This window comes from Marmota flaviventris, chromosome 3, assembly GCF_047511675.1.
Source record: "Marmota flaviventris isolate mMarFla1 chromosome 3, mMarFla1.hap1, whole genome shotgun sequence".
Classification (NCBI taxonomy): Eukaryota; Metazoa; Chordata; class Mammalia; order Rodentia; family Sciuridae; genus Marmota; species Marmota flaviventris.
In genome coordinates this window covers 63,644,545-63,665,761 of record NC_092500.1, presented here as the reverse complement: position 1 = coordinate 63,665,761, position 21,217 = coordinate 63,644,545, and the positions used below count along the sequence as shown (strand labels likewise).

Below are 21,217 nucleotides of genomic sequence, written 5' to 3'. Positions count from 1 at the left end.
CCCCTGTATCTTTCAGTCAGTGCTTGCGAAGACTTTGGGGAAGGAGTGGGTCTTTGGGAGCCAAAAGTATATTTTCTGCTCTGCACCCAGAGACTCAAATCTCAGGGCAGAGGGAATAATACCAGGCACCATAGTTCTTCTTGTCCCACTATAGCCTGATTCTCGGGTCCCAGATTCCTGGCCAGTTAAGGAAATATTCACTAGGGTGGATCTACTGAGGCTTTCGGAGAGAAACAAAACCTGACAAGCTGCTTAGAGAGTAGAGGGTAAAGGAGATTAAAGACAACCTAGGAAAATGAAGCAGGTTCTGTGACACCGTGGCCTGAGGGTCAGGGGTTTAGGCTTAGGCTGGCGACTTAAGGGAGAACTGTCTGAGGTGAACTTGAACCTACAACAACCCCATTGCTCTGGGGGAAGGGGGTGGTGATAGAACAGCCCCCTCTAGCGTCCAGGTAAGGCCTACCCTCCGAGACCACGAAGAGGCAGGATCTGCCAGCAGCCTCCCAGGCCAATCACAACCTTTCCTCAAGGAGGCGGGTTATCTTCCCTTGTCTCCGCCTCTCTGGGCCAAGTAGCCAATCGAAAGTCGCCTAGGAGAAGTAAACGCAATCGGAATAGCCAATGATGCCGTTGAATCTTTTGCGTGTTTGACCCTGCCCCTACAGCTGCGACAGAGTGACGCGCGAGTTGCTGGGTTTTGTAGTTTTCTAGGGGTTCAAAAGGCCCCAAAGGCAAGTTAGCCCTCACTGTCCCGCCCCCAGCCGCTTCCTCTCGGCTACTACGCAAGCTCACAGCCCGGGGCCGAGGCGGTGCGGCCCGCCCGCTGCTCGGAAGCGTCCGCTCCTCCCAGAAGGCGGTGCAGCCAGCCAGAGCGAGCCTCGCGGAGGGTTGTGGGGCGGGTAGCTCCCCTCTAGATGAAGACTCATGAAGTAGGGTAGGCGGAGGACTCCATATCCCAGCATGCCCCGCGGCGGGCCCTACCGGCCGCGATTCCGGGCTTGGCCCCGGCCCTAGCTCGTCGGCGGAATACTGGGGCGCGTGGAAGCTGTAGTCACGGTGGCGCCCGTAGGGACGGAGGAGGGAATGAGCGAAGAGGAGCAGGGCTCCGGCACTACCACGGGCTGCGGGCTGCCCAGGTGAGCCGCCTTGTCCTCATCACCGCAGAGCGAAAAGTGTCTGGCGGTGCGGAAGGGTAGCGCCGCGGCCCCAGCATGCACCTGGCCTGAGGGTTGTTCCCGGCAAGCACTGGGGTAGTGGGCAGTGGTTCCCAGCATGCACCGGGGCAGTGGCCACCGCCTCCAGCTCTAAATAGTTAGGGGTTGGCTCGGTTCCCAGACTACACTGGAGCACTGGGCTTTATGCCCCCCGCATTCAGTGCATTTGGTGGGTACTGGGTTCTTGGCCTGCACCGTGTCAGGGTCCCTGCACTTCCAATCAGCACGGGGCACAGGCTCCCTCGCCTTAAGTGAGACAGGAACAGTGCATTTCCCACTTGCCTTGGGGTAGTGGACCCTGTTTTCCCAGCTACATCCCTAATTTGAACCCAGCCAATGGACACTCTGCGTGGGGTCCCCTGGACCCTGTGTCCCCCATAACGTGCCTAGGTGTCGTGTGGCAGTGCTTGGCCAGGTGGGTGCAGAGGAGAGGTGTGATGTGGGTCTGTACCCCTTACCCCAGTATAGAGCAAATGCTGGCCGCCAACCCCGGCAAGACCCCGATCAGCCTTCTTCAGGAGTATGGGACCAGAATAGGGAAGACGCCTGTGTACGACCTTCTCAAAGCCGAGGGCCAAGCCCACCAGCCTAATTTCACCTTCCGGGTCACCGTTGGCGACACCAGCTGCACTGGTGAGGAAGGCTTGGGCAGCCTGGCTGGGGTGTGCATTTAAGGGCCCATTGCTTTGTATCGTGGAGTCTCTCTTCACAGTCCTCTTTTCCAAGGCCAGTAAGATTTCAGGGTATTTCAAGATTACAGAGATTCCAGGGGAAAAGCCACTGACTGTAGTGGCAGAACAGGGCTATGAGAAGTGGGTAGACTTGGGGAAGTCAGAGGAGTGAGTAGGACTGCCTTGGGGATCTGGCAGGTCCCCATCACTCCAGAGGAAAAGGAGAGAATACTTTACATTTTCAGTGGATATTTGGCGGAGTGAGAGCTACCATGCCGGGCTCTATATCTGAATATCAGTAAACTGAGTATCAAATTGAATGGCTGGGACACTGTCATATGTCTAGTAAGTGGCACAGTAGGGCTTTGTAGAGCCTACTCTATTGTTCCAGCTGTTTATTGAGGGAAAAGAAAGTACTTTGCAGAGGGAAGTAAGGCAGAGAAAGAGTCTCCACCTAAAGGGAGCTCAGAATTCCTGCTTGGCATGGCATAATTCTAGGAGCTAATAGAAAGATAAAAGCCCTTCTTTCCAGCAGTTAGTGAACCGTTCTAGTCTTGGGCAGGGGGAGGATGGTCAGAGGAGCTTGATTGACTCCCTCTGGCTGTGAGGAAAGAGACTGGGATGCTGGTTTCTCTTCTGTTCTTCCAGTGACCTCCAGTATTGCCCACACCCCCTCTCTCAGGTCAGGGCCCCAGCAAGAAAGCAGCCAAGCACAAGGCAGCTGAGGTGGCCCTCAAACACCTCAAAGGGGGGAGCATGCTGGAGCCGGCCCTGGAGGACAGCAGGTGAGGGAGGAACAGCCAAGGCACCTAGAAGTCCTGCCAGGAACCCAGGCCCTGTACCACCGTCCACTCTCCTTGAGCCTGGCCTGGTGACCTTTACCACCCTGACCTTTCCCCTTCCAAGAGTTTCCTCTGGACCCAAACAGAGTGTTTCTAGGGCTTCTGCTGCTGTGAAGAATTCTCTGGGGAATAGCCAGCCCCTTTGCAGGATTGTAGCTGTAATTGGGGTTGGGGTTAGGGAGGGCGGGGGAGGAGGCTGAGGTTGACAGGAGTTGCTCCCTTACATGCTTCCTCTTACTAGCAAATATGTCCTTCCCTCTTCTATGCTCAGGTTGGAATTTGTTGTTCCCATGGTTCTTGGGTAGGAAGAGACTTCTTTTCTAAGATGACATTTTCTCAGTCTTTTTGAGCCAGTAGGGGCAGCAAAGCATCCCAGGAGGAAGATGTTGGGTCTCTTGAGTCTGGCTCAGTTGAGAAGTTCTCTTAAGGCATGGGCAGGTCAGGAGACCTGAGTCCCCACCCCTCTATTCTCCCTGCACCTGGGTGTGAATCCAAGACCCCCTTCCCCTCGGGAAGTTCTTTTTCTCCCCCAGACTCTTCACTGCCTGAGGAGGTTCCGGTTTTTGCTGCTGTGGCAGTTGCTGCTCCTGTTCCATCCACTATCTTAATCAGGTATCTTGTGTTCCCTGACTGCTGTAAAGGGTGGGGAGGAGAAGGTCCTGGCTCCTGGCTCCTCATCTAGGCTAGTCAGGCATGAGGAAGTCTGACAGTGAGCAAAGAATGGAATAGTTGGGGACAAGAGCTTGCAGAATTTGCACCAATTGGTAAGCTTTTGGGACAGGGGGTAATTTATGATTTTTTTTTTTTTTTTGGTGGGAGGATACAGGGGATTGAAACAAGGGGTACTCTACCACTGAGCTACATCCGTTTTTTAAATTTTTTGAGACTGGGTTTTGCTAAGTTGCTGAGGCTGGCCTTGAATTTGACTATCTTCCTGCCTCAGCCTCCTAAGTCACTGGGATTACAGGCATTCACCACCATGCCTGGCTTAATTTATGATTCTTAAATAGCAATATGGATGAAGTCTGATGATATTTAATGGTCTTGTAGTCTACAGTTTCTTCTGGGTTGACCATTTGATGATTCTGTTTGAGATCCATTAACTGCTCTGGGACTAGCTATTCAGCCCTTCTCCCACCGTCCTGGGAAGATGATAACCGAATATTTTTTAATCTAAATGTGGCACTTCTTTTGTGGGGGAGTGGGAGGAAGCAGGCCAGAAATAGGGAGATGGCATGGGAAAACCAAGCAGTGGTTAAGACTTGGGCTTGTGGGTAGCCCCAGAAGGAACCATTCTCAGCTTTGGCCTGGGCCCTTTTTCCTTCAGGAGCCCCCCCATGGAGATGCAACCCCCTGTCTCCCCTCAGCAGTCTGAGTGCAACCCCGTTGGTGCGCTGCAGGTGTGCCCCCATCCTCATTTTCCATGCATGCCTGTCTTCCCTTGAACCAGGGGCTGCAAGAGTTTGTGGGTGGGGCAGTTACCTTGTACTAAGGCCTTTCCACACCCCTCCTTCCTGTCATCTAGAGTTTGAGGCTTTTGGGTAAGGGCCAGTATAGATATAGGGAGTCTCTTCTCACTTGGCCTTGTGCTCCCTGTGTCTCCTCTCCAAGGAGCTGGTGGTGCAGAAAGGCTGGAGATTGCCAGAGTACACAGTGACCCAGGAATCCGGGCCAGCCCACCGCAAAGAGTTCACTATGACCTGCCGAGTGGAGCGTTTCATTGAGATTGGTAACTGGACAGAAGGGGGTTCTCAGCTCATATTCCACAGCCCTCCAACCCTGACACAAGGCAGTTCCTGGCTTTAGTTTGCTGCACCCTGCCTCTTCTTGCTCCATAGTTGCTGACTCAGCTTCTTTCTCCTACCTTCTTTGTATCCTCTTTCCCCCATCTTCAGCTGACCAGGTTCTTGGGTGCATGGGCAGGTTCTGAGCTCCCCTTTCTCACTGACATTCATGTGGGTGGAAAGCACAGGTCTGTTGGGAGTTAGAATCGAGCAACCCTCTTCCATGCACAGGCAGTGGCACTTCTAAAAAGCTGGCCAAGCGTAATGCAGCCGCTAAAATGCTGCTTCGAGTGCACACAGTGCCTCTGGATGCCCGGGACGGCAATGAGGCGGAGCCTGATGACGATCACTTCTCCATTGTGAGTGTCTTGCGTGGGCCGGGGACATGGTCGACTTTCCATGACTCAGCAGGGCACCAGGCATTGGTTCTGTGACTCGGGAGTAAGCTTTCTCAGTCCTGGGTGTGCTTACGCTCCAATTTTCCTACCAGACCTAGGGCTTCTTGGGTCTCTGAGGCCCCCTCAGCCTCGACTCGTGGTTCACTGGTGAGTGCTGTGGGGGAGCTGGCTTGGGGTGGGGAACTGCAGGCTTCCATTTCTGGGATGAAGAAAGCTGCCTTGCCATCATGTCCAGAGTCTAGAAGTTAGAGGATGCTATGTAGGGACTGACTGGGGGAAGGACAGCTGGAAGAAGAGGCATTCTTTGGGCTTTTCTTTTCTTGAACACTGTCTGAATGCCTGGGTTCCACAGCCCCTGGCTACATCTTTTTCACTTTTCCCATCTTGTCAGGGTGTGGGCTCCCGCCTGGATGGACTTCGCAACCGGGGCCCAGGCTGCACCTGGGATTCTCTGCGAAATTCTGTGGGAGAGAAGATCCTGTCTCTTCGCAGTTGCTCCCTGGGCTCCCTAGGTGCTTTGGGCTCTGCCTGCTGCAGTGTACTCAGTGAGCTCTCTGAGGAGCAGGCCTTCCATGTCAGCTACCTGGATATTGGTATGACTAGTTGGGGAGCCAGGGGATGGTGGGGACTGAATCAGAGCTAGTATAAGGGGATCAGGAGGGGATGATGATGATGTGGATGTACCCCAGCCCAGTGCTCCGCCCCATCCAACACTGCCTCCCTTCCTTTTGGTCTACAGAGGAACTGAGCCTGAGTGGTCTCTGCCAGTGCCTAGTGGAACTGTCCACCCAGCCAGCCACTGTATGTCATGGCTCTGCAACCACCAGGGAGGCAGCCCGAGGTGAGGCCGCTCGCCGTGCCCTGCAGTACCTCAAGATCATGGCAGGCAGCAAGTAGAGCCTCAGATGGACTCATGGATGTGTACTCTTTGCTCCCTGCTTTTCCTGCCTTTGGGCCCACGTATCCACTCAGCTCTGGTACCTTCTGGAGGTGCCCTCTCTACCTCTGACACAAGACTGCCTGCCTTGAGCTGAAGAAGGCACAGGGCAAGGAGCCAGGGACCACCGGGCCTCAGCCAGCCCAGAGTGTCTACCTATAGGTGATGACAAGTGGGAAGGGGGCTCTACTAGAGTCCAGAATAAACATGCTGCTCCTAGGTTTCTTAAACCCTGCTCTTTCTGTGCCCTGAGTAATGTGGATGGTGGGGGTCAGCACCACATCCTTCGTCTACTGCCCCCCGCCCCCATTCTCATGGTCTTGCAGGAAGTAAGTAGTGGTGTAGTGGCCTCGGGAGCCTTGTCAGCTGCAATGGCTGGAGTTTGGTTTGGTGGAGGTAGAGGTTGGTGGTCCTTGCCTCAGGCTCTTTCCCAGCCCTGTAAAGTCTTATCTGGATACACACGGATTCAGAAGCCAGACCACTTTATTTGGGGGGACACATGGCACTTTGGGCCTTGCATGCAAACACATCAAGGGATGACACTTATTTTTTCCCAAAGCGCTGAGGGGCAGCCAGGCTCCAGAACTCTCCAGCCCGGGGATTCAGTTGCTCGTTGCTCCAGGGTCCCCAGGTATTTCTGCCAAACCTAAGGGAGAGATTCATCCTCAGATGTAGCTCCTTCTAGTCTCCCTCCTTGAGTCCCTTCCCTTTTCTCTTCTTTTTCTGCCCTTCCCAGACCCTGCTATGCTCCTCTACTTTTCAGACTCACCTCTGGGGCTGAAACAGGAAGGCTGGACTCCGGCCAGGTCTCTCCATGGCCTGGAGCAGGGAGCGCAAGAGGGACCCAGGGGTCTGGGCATGCTGCAGTGAGCTGGGTCCATTGTCTTCTTTCTGCAGCAAGAGGGTGGCAGGGAGGGAAGATGGGCAAATGCCCTGGACACTAAAGATACAAGGGGAAAGAAGTAGCTTCTAAGAGCAAATTGAAGGAGGCTGGTGGGGATGGGGTGCTCACTTACCACAAAGACCTGGTCTCCTCCATCCTGGCCTCTTGGTACTTCAGCATGGCCCCAGTCCGTTAACAGTAGCAACACCAGCAGCACTATCACCCGCCTGGAATCCATGCTGCCATCAGCCTTCCTACAGCCACACCAGCCTCTTATACCTGCTGTACCCCTATCTCCCACCCCCAACAGCAGCCTGAGGGGGAATCTAGACAGGCAATGGAAATGCACGGCTCTATTAAGGGCCACCTGGGATCCCCTCTCATGTGTCCCCTGGGGCTCCCTGCTTTCAGTCTCCCACCCCCAGCCCCTAAGCCTGGAGTTATAGACTTTATTAGATGCATAAATCCTGTCTCCAGAGCTCAAGAAACATCATTTATTGCAGATGTTTTGTCAGAGCCAGGCCCTAGGGGGCCTTAAGAATCCCCAATCCCTCAACAGGTTGGAGAGCTTCAATTGATCACTCCTTTCCTAACTTGTAGACTTAAGCATAGACAGACTCCTGTCAAGAAGGCTAGATGTTATGTCCTGGATGGGAGGGAGAATGGGAAGGACCCAGGTCAGAGTTGGCCAGGGTGATATAGCCTGGTCCCTTCCCTGCCTGGGTCAGCAGTCAGTCAGAATCATACAGCCTAGTCACACCCCTGCCTTTGGGAAGGTTAAACCTGGAATCACCACTCTGAGAGTTGACTGTGGACAGAAAAGTGAGATACAGGAGACTGATGGGGTTTTGGAGCCCAAAGAGCAGAGATGGCTTCACATCTTTGTGGACAGACCCATCTTCACTAGACAGTGCTGCCTCTCCACTCTTCTTGGGAACTGACCTTCGCAGCTATAGCTCTGCTGCCACCCTGTGGCCACTGTTCCTTACTACCAGGTCCAGTCATTTTCTTTTTCAGCATAGCTCTTTCAAGGAGGAACCTAGGAGGGTGAGAGGTCCTGAAGCCCTGACTCGCAATGGCAGCAGAAGGATACTGTGGAGCTGGACTGTCATTTTGTTTCACCTCCTTGTGGACAGTACAGCCTCTACCTGGCTCTGACGCTGAGGCAAGGCAACATGAATCTTGCCTTAGGAAACATCAGAATAACAACTATTCAGGGAGGCACTTTTATTATGTCGTGCAGTTTCCTGCTAATTGTAGAATCCCTTCCTGAGCACGGGTTCCAGTTTGGGGTTCCAGCCTATGGTGAATGGCATAATGGGTCTCTGACTCAGCCCTGGTCCAGCTATCTACCTCTATAAACTTCAGGTTTCTAACATGGGAACATTAAAAGGAATTACTTCCTAGGGTAAGCATTATTCAAGATACCTTTTGTAATCCATCCAGCACAGGATCTGGCAAGCAGCAGGTATCCTCAAAACATTAGCTGTGATTACTTTCACACCCCAGACCCAGGGAACTTACCATTTCCTGAGAGAGTCTTTGGATAGATTTATCCTTATGCTGAGCTGGCTTCAGTCTCCCTGTGGCATCCACCGGGTGGGTATCTTAGTTTGCTCCATTAGGCCTCACAGAATATCTTTAGTGTCTAAAGACATTTCATTCTTCCATTCTAATCTTTTTTGCCCAATGGGAAGTGCTCCCCTCTTTGAAGCAAGGCATCTTGGAACTTATACATTTGTATATTAGAACAGGTTTTGATCTGGATGTTTTATATAGGATACATTAATATTCCTATTAATGTAGTCTAAATTCAGGTAAACATTTTTGTAAGCTTTGTCTCATGGTTGGTTCTAAATACCAAACTGACGTCATAGTTACATCTTGTAGTTCATTTCTTAAAAGGGAATATTAAATCCATGGGTGGCTGGTTCTGTATTCTGCCACAGTCCTTGTTTGTTCCTATGTGACAGATCCAGAGGAGCAGGGTGGCAAGGCTGGGTGGGGCACTGCAAACTTGCAAACTGGCTCTGGGCCAGACAGAACTGTTTTTATCTTTGCTCTTGCACTTCGTTGTTTGACTTACCTAAACTTTAGTTCATCAATAATAAAAATGAAGCAACTCCTTCGGTTATTAAAAGGCTGTTGTGAACAGGAAATGATTTGAGTGCAAAGCATGCTACCATTTCCACCTAGCACAGAGCAGGCACTTAATACCCACCATGCTGCTGCTTCCCCTCCTAATATTCCTGAGTGCCAATTACAAGTGGGTCTGAGCTGAGGCTGCATTCAAAAAGGGGCTGGTCTAGCTGCTTTCCTAATCTACGATGAAGGAGACTGATCTCTGTTTAGAAGTCAGAATGGGTTAATCCTAGACTAGTACACTGCCCTTCCTTCAGGGTCACATTCCTACCTCCAAGACATTGCAATTTGGGTCCTGGTATTTGACTTTCAGCAACTTCCTCTCATCTTTCCCTAGTCTCTCATGTGCTTCTGACCACAATACAGTGAAAGCCTTTGCTGCTGTTCCCACTCTCCTATGGAGGCCTGTATATGCCAACTGTCTACCAAACAACAGCCACAAACAGCTTCATACATCATTCTTTTCCTAAGGGAAATCTCAGCAGCACCTGCTACCTCTTTTGTCATCCTGGCACTATTCTTATTACCAATGAAAATTATCAGGAACAGACAGATGCATGATATTGTTAGTGATTTTCCCCGTTCCTCCTCCTCAACCCCTATTCTCTTAGCATTATCTGTCTTCTTGGGAGCTCTCAGCAGCTTCTAAGCAAGTCTCCCTTCATCTCCAGACCAACCACTTCCATACTGTCCCTCTGCCATAGAAAGGTTCACTTTCTGTGTGTATACTCCCCAGCCATGCTGAAAACTTACCAACTGTTGGGGGTGGGGCAAGGTGGGGACAAAAGAGAAAGATAAGGTCAATTGCCTTCAGATATTCCCATCCTTCATTCACATAAAGCAAACACTAAGTTCACAGGTGAATGTTTCTGTGATGCCAAGGGCCCTTATCTTTGAGCCAGTCCACAGATCTGAGCTCTGTGTCCTTGGTCATGCTGTGTAATTTATATAAATCTACAGCCTTCTGGAGGCTGCACCACTCCTGTATTAAAAGTAGAGACAAGAATCCCTACTCCTTCTGTCCTAAGAAGTTAGAGGGAGAAGAGACTTGCAGATATGAAAGCCCAGTGAGTCCCCAGAAGAGTGGTCAGTGGGATTTGTTCTTTCTTTTTTTTTGGTACCGGGGATTGAACTCAGGGGCACTCCACCACTGAGCCACACCCCCAGCCCTATTTTGTATTTGATTTAGAGACAGGATCTCATTGAGTTGCTTAGCATCTCACTTTTGCTAAGGAAGGCTGGCTTTGAATTTATGATCCTCTTGCCTTAGCCTCCTGAACCGTTGGGATTACAGGTGTGCACCACCACACCCAGACGGTCAATGGGATCTGTAGGTCAGAGTAGTGAAGCATCAGACAAACGAGTGGTTCTCTTGATAGTTTAATGTTATATTTGCAGCATAAATAAGGCACAATATATGTCAGGGCAAGGGAGGGAGGGAGGAGGGAGAAGGCATGGCTGGGGAATAACTGCTAAGTGGCAAAGGGACGGTCACAGAGAAGAGAGCAAAGCCCCACCTCAGCCCCGTCCCAAAGAGTGTGAGAGCCTGCTCACAGGGTCATGCTGAATTGGATGGAGGGGAAGGGGGAAAGATAGTTTTGTAACAAAACTGCCTGTAGCACTGCATCCTCCCACCTGTCAGGGTCCACCACTAGAGACTGGGGAGACCCAGATCAAGTTGAGTTCCTTGATGAGATAGAGAGGTGCTGCTACATGTCAAAAATATATAGATGAACAGAGATATAATCATAGATACAAACTTTCTTCTCCATAGATACTATTATCAGGATGCAGCAGCCTCCACTGATGGGGCTGGAGGCTCAACTCTTCCCTGCCTGCAAGGTGTGCTTGTATATGGGAGGAACAGGCAGCTAAAGCTCCATCTGGTCCTTAATGTAATCAAGAATGCAGAGCGACCAGTCTGCAAGGGAACAGGGACAACTCTTGTCTAGACCAATATACGGACAGGTTTTATAGAAAAGACTAAAAGGAAGAAAACCTAGTTTGAGATGAGTGATGTGGTTGTGGTGGTGGTGGTGGTGACTGTTTTAATAGGAGTTGAGGGAGGGACTGGAAGAAATGGAAAAATATGTTAGTGCTAAGGCAGAGGACGATATTTAAAATAATTCTCCATGTCCTGTAAGAAGCTCCCAAATTGCCCGTAAGGTGATGATTCTCAAACATCAGTGCACATTAGAAGGGCTTGGAGTGCTTACTGAAACCCACTCCCAGTTTCTGATTCTGATTTGGTAGATCTCAGTTGGGCTGAGAATGGGCATTTCTAGCAAGTTCCAGGTGACAGTGATACTCCTTCTGCTGGTCCTGGGTCATACTCTGAGAACCAGAAACTTAACGTAAAGTCATTGTGACTACTATTTGTGGCCACTTACAGCTAGTGCATCACTCATCAGTAGCTGGGATGAGTTATCTCTGTGCTTCTAGCTCCCCATTAAAAAAATAAACCCTTGTAGCTACAATGCAAACCTGCATCTAAGAAAGACATAAATTGCCTTAATCTGCCCTACTCTCTCCATCCTTTTCTCATTCTGGGGTAGGATTTTACCCCAAAGAGAAGTAATTCAACTGGTGCAGAGGATGGGAATGTTGGCCAGCTGCCACCTATATTCATTCCTGTTGGGTCACCACCCCAGAGTGAGTGCATGGGGATTTATGTTTGCATGCACATTCATGTGTGCATACAGAAACAGAGAAATCAGTTCTATTTCATGAGATAATTAGGGAGGCTGTAGGCTCTAATCTGCCTTAGGAGCCTCACCTATTCTGTTCCTCCACACCTTCCACTCCAAACATAAATCTAAAGAAAGGAGAGAACGCATTAGCAAAGGCATAGCAAATGACACAGCTAGGAGGACTGGACTCTAAACAGACTGGTTATGAAATAAAAAACAAAAACAAAATAATTTCTTTCCTGTGTACACAATGTACAATATTAATGGGAAAAATAATTTGGGGATGGGAAGGAAATTAGGAAAAGGGGACTTATTTTTTTTTTGTTGGGGAGAGCTACCTTGGGGCTAGCACCTTTCCCGAGCCTCTCAGTGTGAAGCAGGAGAGCCTCAGAAACAGGAAAGATTTCTTGGCATCTGCTTGGTGATTCAGGCTGTAGATGGTGCACAGATATGGTGAAGCACTCCATCTCCCAGGATGGTGGTGCTGGAGGCAGGTCCTTGAGAAGATGGATTGGTGAGTCAAGAAAGGAACAACAGCTACAGAACAGGGATAGGAAAGGAAGGGAGCAAGGTGAAGTTCAGCTGGCCCAGCTACTCTTAACCATCCCATATAGTATATGGCCTAGGGCCAAGGAGAAGAGTGGAGGCAGAGGGAAGCCAGATTTGGGATGCCTGACCAACAGGAAATAATAAGTAAAGGAGCTATACTCTTTCTGGTCCCCCCTGTCATGTGGGAGGCTTTCTCTGAGCAAGCTATTTTGAAGGGAGCAGGGCAGACCAAACCAGCTCTCACCACTTCCTAGCCCGGAGTGAGGTGGGAGGCCTGAGTCTTGTGTTCACTTGGAAGAGTCCCAAGCCATCCACATTCTCAGTTCCTTTCTGAAAGTGTCCTTGCTAGGTCCTAGAAGGGCCACAGTACTTAAGAAGGGCTAAGTGACACCTCCATGATATCTGGTTCTGGTCCAGGTAAGTCTGGAAGGCAAAGATCAGGGGACAGTGACCACATGGCTGGCAGCAATAACAAGGTAAGTGTCTCCCCTTGACTGTAAGAGAAAGCTTCAGGATGAGCAGGTGCTTTGCCTTCTTAGTGAGACCAAGGACCAACTGAATTGCTGTCTGGGGTTCTGTCTTTCCCCTTCCTCCTTTTAGTGCCATTTCACTACTACAGTTCTGACAATGCCCCTCATTTAGGTCCCCAATGCTAGCCTCTTCACTGACAAAAATGAATTAAGAGACTCAAGAGAATTAGACATGGGGGCTAAGAAACTAAAAAAGGCCCTCTGCATTAAACAGCCATCCAACACAGGGACAGACTGGTGGGGCATGTGTGCAATGACAAACTGATTCTTAACTTTAAAAATACTTGACTGAAGGGGAAAGAAAAATAGTCAAGGGTCTGATGAAAGCTCCTTAGGAGCCATAAACTCAGTCATGCTTTAGGGCAAGGCTGCTACTGGGAAATCAAGGCAATAAAAAATGAAACAAGACTCAAAAGCAGGAAAAAACTCCCAGGGAGCAGCCATCTAAAAGAGAAGTCCTGAGAACAAGTTATGGCTGTGAATCTTTAAAGGCAAGCAAAGTCCCTGCAGGTGGTAACCTGTATCCTGACCATCTGCCATGACATTTGCTAGTCTGATCACCTCAGGGACAGTTCCTGTTGGGTCCCTGGTGGTAATGGATGAGAAAATCATATTTTTTTCTCCTTCTTCTTCACCAGGTGTGGTTTGTTCAGCACTGACACTGAAAAGCAGGAGGGGAGATTTAAAATAAATGCAGCAAAACATGTCACCTGACGGGTTCACCAGTATATCACTGAGGAAATGGGAATCTTGTAGCTTAAAACATTTTCTCATTCTTCTCTGGCAGCCAGTTTTGGAAGACAAAATAAAAAAGGAGGCTGGCAGTTATTTTGTATACGTATTTAAGATGAAGGCAGAAGAGGTGAAGAAAAGGACATTCTTGGTTTTGGCAGATGGCAGAAGGTGGCTCTGGGACAACTAGAAGGGTTTCATACTGAAAGGCTATTAAAACTGACCTATCTATCAGTAGGCTTCTGGCTTTGGATTGCTTCCTATGGCCCTGGTAAATATTGCATAGTTCAAGAGCCAAGGGAGATGAGGAGGCTACTGGTGAAGAAAGAGGATCAAGAGGCATGAATTTCTTCCCCCGCAACTCAACTCTTCAAAGTAATAATTGATGAGAGTCACAGTCAACAACTTCTCAGGCAGGCCAGACCCTGGGCCCCTCTGCTGCTTCTTCCCTCTGTCCTTCCTCCTTCCACCTAATATTATATTCAAGAAAAGCCACTGAGGACATTTGCCATGATGTGTCAGGGTCCTGGAGCTTGTACTATGGAGAGGCATCGCATTTAAGGGGCATAGAATAGAAATGAGTTAAAGAATAACTCTGCAGGACCAGGGAGACCTAGTGGCTAGGCTAGGAAACCAGTGAGAGAAGGTAGTCCAGAGGGTGATGGGCTCTGGTGAATACAAGACAGCTCAGAAAAGAGATCTGTGAGGCTAAGAGATGGAGGAAGAACAACAGCAAGGGAATACAAGAGTCCCCATACATGACACCTCTAGGAGGGATAATCTGAACTAGTTATAGCAGAGGGACAGGGGAACCAAGAAGGAGAGCAGGAGCAAAAACATGACCAAAGGTGACAATATACATACTTTGGCCAGTAAACTGGTAAAACAAAAGAATCAGTTAATCCAGTAATCTGATGGAAAAAGCTTTAAATTGCATTGTTCCTGTTTGCCCTGATGACTAGAACTACAGGAGGATGAAGGGTGACAGGGAAACACCAATTAGATCCCAGGCTCTTTCCCTTTTCACTGCCACGCAATATCAATCAATAAGGCCACAAGATGAAGTTGCCAAGGCTTAGTGGGAGGTGGGAAAGACCTAGGAAAAGTCAAGAGACAAAAAGAGATACCCATACAGCTCTGGAAATAGATGAAAAAGGACTAGAAATTTTTGGGCTTTCTTTTTGTCTTTTTTGTTTGTTTTCTTGGTAGGTAGAGGAATAAAGCTTACAGAAGAGCTGGAAAATACTGCTGCTTCATAAGTCAAAGGTAACCTTACATTCTTCATAAGTGAATGCTTTCACTAGTATTTTGGAAAGGGAAAGGCATACATAAGCGGCTACTGGGAGACCAAGTCCTGAGTCTGTGGTGGGGCTGGGGATAAGATGGCAGGTGATATGCCATCAGATCTAGCCCCTCTATCAAGCAAGAAGTGGCATGCTGGTAAGGAACAAGAAGATAAGAGCCATAGCTTAGTGGGAAGAGAGGAAACTAAGAAACCCCAAATCTAGAAGTGCAAGGGTTAGTGTTAAAAGAGACAGGTACACGTGCATGGAGCAAGGATGATTGCTCGGACCATTTGGAAAAGCCTTTGGCTGTGGGTACATCAGAAACCCCACTCTTGGATGATGATCTATGTGGCTCCAGGGCTGGGAGACCCCTAGTACAGATGTCAAACTTACATGACCATGCTGCTAAAGAGAAAAGCCCCACATCTGTCCATACTCACAACATACAATGTCCCCCCGCTACGTATTGCCATATCCAAGGCAGATGGGAGAGGATAAGATGACATCTCTCTTGGCTCTTGAGCGGGAGAGCTCTGGCTGGGGACCTCTCCATCAGGGGAGGCATCATCTGCCCGCAGACTGGGACTGTGGGGTCATGATCACATGCGACTGTATCGGCATGCTCAGTTCTGTCCTTTGGCTGGCCATCTGAGTGAGGACTGAGGTGGCCACAGCTTCAGCTGCAGAGCGAACACTGAGGCCATTGCTAGGGGCTGTTGCTGAGCTGTGTTGAATCACAGGGGCTGGAGAACCCGTTGGCTCTGAGCTTTCCTTGGGGCTTTCTGCCAGGAAGGAAGGCAAAGAGCAGAGAGCAAGTGTTAGAAAACAGAACGGGGGGTTTGTGGCTCTGTGGTAGAGCGTTTGCCTAGCATGTTTGAGGCACTGGGTTCAATTCTCAGCACCATATATAAAGAAGTGAACAAAAATCAAGGTCCATCAACAACTAATAAAAATATAATAAAAAAAGAAAGAAAGAAAACAGAACAGGGAAACAGACAAGACTACCTTTTGCCATAATTCCAAAGAAGTCTAAAGAAAAATGAAACTCATCTCTTTTTGGGGAAACCCCAGATGGCTTAGGAAATGGGAAGCTGTGAGAAGGGAAACAAGAACTAAGCCAAAATTAACCTGACTATCCCAATAAAGTGAATCCCCAACATATTAATTATACTGACTTTTGAGTCTCTGTATAGTTCAAAATGCTATTTGGAATATTTTCCTCTTTAAAGGTGATTTAAAATCGATTTTTTTTTTTTTTTTTTTTTTTTAGCTATCCTCTTGTATTAATTCCCAAAGGAACCAAACCATTCCATTATTTTTAATGTTCTTTAGCAGGTAGATTACCCTAGGTAAATCTGATAAATATAAAGCTACAATCAAATGATGTTATGAATGGCCAGTACTTGGCCAAGATTCAAATGACATGCAAAACTAAAAGGAATCTGTTGGATACCTGACTATCAATTAGCTAGGTATTAGCTAGCCATTAATGACTTAAAATATTTATTATAAGCCAGGCTCAGTGGCACATGCCTATAATCCCATGACTTGGTAGGCTGAGGCAAGAGGATCACAAGTACAAAGGCAACCTCAGCAACTTAGCAAGGTCTTAAGCCCTAAGCAACTTAGTGAGACCCTGTCTCTTTAAAAATAAAAAATGGGAGGTTAGGGTGGGAAGAGGGCTGGGGATATTGCTCAGTGGTTAAGCACCCCCTGGGTTCAATCCCCTGTACCAAATTAATAATAATAATAATAAACAAACATATTTTGAAGTACACTATTCCACCTAAGGTGAAAATAACATTTTACTACTAAATACAATATCTGAACTGCATACAAAGGTATCTTCCATGATGCTTACTGGTCAAAGAATTTTATCAAACATCAGACAGTCTCAATGGCTCCTTAAACAGATATGTGGGAATTAGGACCAACTTCCAAAAGGTGGTTATATTTTTGATCTCTTGATAAATGGCCTAAGTCATTTTTCAGGCCTCTGTGAGGCCTCCTTTGTTACCTTCAGGAAGTTTGGGGCTCCTTGAGTGGGATACCTGTTCTTACCTCTTTCATGGGTTTATGATGACTCTATATGAGTCAGAGAGGTAGGGAAAGTATCTTATCTGTTTGTGTCAAGTACATACCATAATGTTAATACCACACACAGGAACTAAACGGCTTTGCTGTAACAAATAAGTAGTTTAATGGATTGTCTACCTGTCAGAGTGTTTGCAGGAAATGAATAGAAACTTCTACCTATAGGCCACATACTGAAAAATGTTCAGTTCTGGTCTCCTTAGCTCATCAACAGGATTTGAAATAGTTGATCACTAAACTTACTTACTTATTTATTTATTTATTTATTTATTTTTAGTTTTCGGCGGACACAACATCTTTGTTTGTATGTGGTGCTGAGGATTGAACCTGGGCCTCACGCATGCCAGGCGAGTGCGCTACCGCTTGAGCCACATCCACAGCCCATCACTAAATTTCTTGAAATGCTTTCTTATCTTGATTTATAGACCACCACATTTAGCTACTCAGCTAACTTCCTGGCTGCAGCTTCTCAGTTTCACGCGGGTTCCTTCTCGTCTCTTTGACCTCTGAATGTTGAAGAACCTCAGGGTTGAGTCTTGGAATAACTTCTCTTTTTCTAGCTAGGAACTTCATCCAGGTTCCTGGATTTCAAAACTAACTATATGCTACTGACTCCTAAAGGGTATCTTTAGCCTTTTCTCTGAACTGCAGACCCATATAACCAACTGCTTGCCTGACATCGCCAAGCTTAATATGCTTGTTAACCTCAGTTTGTTCAAAACTGATCTGCTGATATACCTCCCAGACTTTTCTCCATCTTAAGTAAAATGACAACTTTTTTTTTTTTTTTTTTTTTTTGAGCAGGGTGGGTGGGTACCAGGGATTGAATCCAAGGGTGTTTAACCACTGAGTTATATCCTCAGTCCTTTTTAATTTTTTATTTTGAGAAAGAGTCTCTCTAAATTGTTGTGGCTGGCTTTAAACTTGTGATCCTCCTGTCTCAGCCTCCTGAATGGTGGGATTATAGGTGTGCACCACCATGCCCAGTGACAACTTCACTCTTGCAGTCACTCGAGCCACAAACTTTGGTGCAATTTTTGATTCTTTTTTTTTTTTTTGGAGCTGGGGATTGAACCAAGGGCCTTGGAGCAGACAAGGCAAGCACTCTACCAACTGAGATATATCCCAAGCCCATTGATTCTTCTTTTTTTCATATATATCTCTGCATGTAGCCTGTCATCAAAACCTGTCACTCTAAATACAAAATATATTCTGAATTCAATCTCTGTTCTCCACTTTGATTATTACCACCCTGGTCAAGACTCCATCATCTCTTGTTCATATTATTGTAACCTTAGGTAGACTGCCTACTTCTGCCATTGCACCCCTTATGTTTCATTCATTCATTCATTTATAGTGCTAAGAATTGAACCTGTGCCTCACGCATGCTAGGCAAGCACTCAACCACTGAGCTACAGCCCCAACCCTCTACAGTACTTTTCTTCCACAAAAATGCACAGCCAGGTCCCTCATTTCCTTTAGGTCTTTATTCAAAAGCCACTTCATCTAAAATTTTAATCTTGCTACCAGCATTTCCCATCACCCTTTCCTTTTTTACTTTTTCTTCTAGCATTTACTACTATCTAACAAACTATACATTTTGCCTATTTATCTTATTTATTATCTGTCTCACCTACTAAATATAAGCTCCTCAAGGGCAGGGATTTAATCTAATCTATTTGATTTTCTATTATATTCCCAGCATGTAAAACAGTGCCTGGTACAGAACAGGCACTCAATCAATAGCTGCTTAATAAATGAACATACCCTGAAGCACATATTAAAATTTAAATAGAGATGTTTACAATTGGTGATGTGGTTACTCTTTTTCTATGAGAATATATCTTGAAATGATAAGGATGGTTTTGAAAAAATAATTCAATATATCAACATATATAGCCAACATTTCTATAAATTTATCTAATTTGAAATGAAAATGAGCATTTGTTAGCTTTTACTATCCACAAGCAAATTATTCACAATAATATTAACTTCAGAATTGTGTTTATGCTCAGAACAACTCTATGGCTATCTTTCTAGCACTATTTTATGTATAATCATAAGATTATAAATAGAAACCAACACTGGCCTATAATAAGAAAAATAAAATATACCCCCAAATCACAATGATTTAATCTTAAAGTATCTTCTGCTATTTCTTTTTTCTGGAAGTCTCTAGTGTCTTTAGAATAAGAAATATCTGGATGTAAATCTTGTTTTTACTACTTTACTAGCTGTATAACTTCAGGTAATTGATCTATTCTGAGTACAGTTTTCTCGCCTATAAATAGAGGTAATATCTATTTAATGAGAGTATTGGGAAGATGGTACAGTTCATAAACAAAATAGGCATCCAGCCAGGCATGGTGGCTCTGCAATCCCAGCTACTTGGGAAGCTGAGGCAGGAAAATCACAAATTCAAGGCCAGCTTTGGCAACTTAGACCCTTCTCATAAATTAAAAGAGAGAAAAGAAAAAAAGGGCTGTGTTCAGTGGTAGAGTGCTTGCCTAACATGGGTGAAGTCCTGGGTTCAAGTCCCCATACCTTAAAAAAACAAAAAATAGTCAGGCATGGTGGCACATGCCTATAATCCCAGGGATTTGGGAGGCTGAGGCAGGAGGATTTTGAGTTCAAACCCAGGCTCAGCAACTTAGTGAGGCCCTGAGCAACTCAGCAAGACCCTATCTTTAATAAAATATAAAAAAGGGCGGGGATGTGACTCAGTGGTTAAGTGCCCGTGGGTTCAATCCCGTACAAAAAAACAAAGATGTCCAATAAATATCAACTATTGTGAATTATTAGGATAACTCTATATTGTTGTCAAAACCTGTTTTTTGGTTAGACTGGCTGTCCATAGAGTCCCTCACTCATCAGTCTGAGAGTTTCTAGCACATTCAGAATGGAGTTATAAACTATAAAGACACTCAATACATGTAGCTTATGACTGGCTGATTTTGTTTTGTTGTGAGCTACTCACCTAAATAGCCTTGAGTCTTTTTCTGTAGTGCAGTTACTGGGCAGTCTTTATGAGCTAATAGTAGCTGTTTCAACTGAGCCACTTCATTGCGTAGTAATGTGACTTCATTCTGAGAGGGTAGGGAAGAAAAAAAGTATCAAGAAAATTCATCCTCCATTCTTGGATTCCCAATGGTTATCCCTAGACTGTGGATAGAATCTGCTTGGATTTTCCTCCCCAATTTGGATAAGACTCCTGATCCAGCAAGATTTAAAATAGCCAGGGCCAGGAATTCAACGACTATAGTTGCCTAGAATTAAAAGTAGAGATTCATAATAGAAAAAATTACTTCTATTTGAGATTAATATGATTATGCTGAAATTAATAATATATATATATTCTTTGACTAAAAAAGGGTACATCTAGGAGTCTGTTTAACAGGACTATTTACTAAAGTGCTTGCAATGTTCACTGTAGCATTATTCTTCTTATAAAAATGAACAATATCAAAATTCATACCATATAATATAACCATACTACAGAATGTACTAATATATAGCTAGGTATTTAAAAGAACGAGGCTATCATGGCTAGGTTTCTAGGAGATACTGTTAACCTATTTATGTTTGAATCAACTCACATTCCCCCCAACTCCCATACAAAAACTATAAATGAAAAAATATTTAGAAATATGATTATCTCTGAAAGGTACATATCAAATTTATTTTCAGGGAAGAGAATGGGACCGGGAAAGGTAAATTAAAAAGGGACCTTGTTGGGCTGGGGATGTGGCTCAAGTGGTAGCGCGCTCGCCTGGCATGCGTGCGGCCCGGGTTCGATCCTCAGCACCACATACAAAGATGTTGTGTCCGCCAAAAACTAAAAAATAAATATCTCTCTCTCTCTTTAAAAAAAAAAAAAAAAAAAAAAAAGGGACCTTGTTGGGGCTGGGGATGTGGCTCAAGCGCTCAAGCGGTAATGCCCTTGCCTGGCATGGGTGGGGCGCTGGGTTTGATCCTCAGCACCAAATAAAATAAATTAAAGATGTTGTGTCCACTGAAAACTGAAAAACAAATATTAAAAAATTCTCTCTCTTCAAAAAAAAAAAGGGACCTTGTTTTCATTGTGTGTGTGTGTGTGTGTGTTTGAGAGAGAGAGAATAGAAAATTATTCATATTATCTTTGCAATTAAATGTTTTAATAATCAGAAAAAGGGAAAATAACATTCAAGAGAATGGATATAATTGTTCTATTTGTGCTTATGTGGTTTCTTTTTTTCTTTCATTAAGCTACATTTACTGGGGCAAAAACATTTCCCATTGGGTGTTCTATGACCCCAATCAGATTTTAGTAATGATTAAAAAAAAACATGCTGGAGTGTTTAATTTTCTCCACCCTAATGGGTCTATGAACTACTGGTTCTAGTAGCAGATTCGGGGGTAGATGGTAAGTCTTTCCCAATTAGGGAAGAGATCTCAATACTGACTATTAAGAGATCTTTTTCTGCAT

General features: G+C 46.2%; 3 protein-coding genes across 8 annotated transcripts in view; 1 reads left to right on the top strand and 2 right to left on the bottom strand.

Moving 5' to 3' along the window:
• Nucleotides 1–763: 763 nt before the first annotated feature.
• On the top strand, nt 764–6,218 carry Tarbp2 (TARBP2 subunit of RISC loading complex). 2 transcript variants are annotated; one of them, XM_027949834.3, is made up of 9 exons: nt 764–1,136; nt 1,678–1,847; nt 2,568–2,670; nt 3,244–3,339; nt 4,055–4,127; nt 4,339–4,456; nt 4,743–4,870; nt 5,301–5,502; nt 5,649–6,218. In XM_027949834.3, exons 1-9 carry the CDS (start codon nt 1,084–1,086, stop codon nt 5,804–5,806), a joined length of 1,101 nt encoding a protein of 366 aa, XP_027805635.1. In that variant the 5' UTR covers nt 764–1,083; the 3' UTR covers nt 5,807–6,218. The 2 variants fall into 2 exon arrangements, with proteins under 2 accessions (XP_027805635.1, XP_027805636.1); XM_027949835.3 differs by lacking the exon at nt 764–1,136 and adding an exon at nt 1,276–1,383.
• A 93-nt stretch (nt 6,219–6,311) lies between these two features.
• Nucleotides 6,312–6,967, bottom strand: Npff (neuropeptide FF-amide peptide precursor). Its single transcript, XM_027949837.2, has 3 exons — nt 6,863–6,967; nt 6,616–6,737; nt 6,312–6,492 (listed from the first exon to the last, which is right to left on the bottom strand). Exons 1-3 carry the CDS (start codon nt 6,965–6,967, stop codon nt 6,390–6,392), a joined length of 330 nt encoding a protein of 109 aa, XP_027805638.1. The 3' UTR covers nt 6,312–6,389.
• Nucleotides 6,863–21,217, bottom strand: part of LOC114103948 (cyclic AMP-dependent transcription factor ATF-7) — a 101,870-nt gene continuing 87,515 nt past the window's right edge. For 3 of the 5 annotated variants that reach the window (XM_027949832.2, XM_027949833.2, XM_071609804.1), the window contains 2 exons: nt 19,730–19,838; nt 10,236–15,440 (listed from right to left, as the gene is read on the bottom strand). In XM_027949832.2, coding sequence (XP_027805633.1) covers nt 15,223–15,440; nt 19,730–19,838 — 327 coding nt within the window. In that variant the 3' untranslated portion in view covers nt 10,236–15,222. Of the gene's footprint in view, nt 9,628–10,235; nt 15,441–19,729; nt 19,839–21,217 lie in introns of those variants that run through there. The other 2 variants (XR_011707078.1, XM_071609803.1) reach the window with 2 other exon arrangements.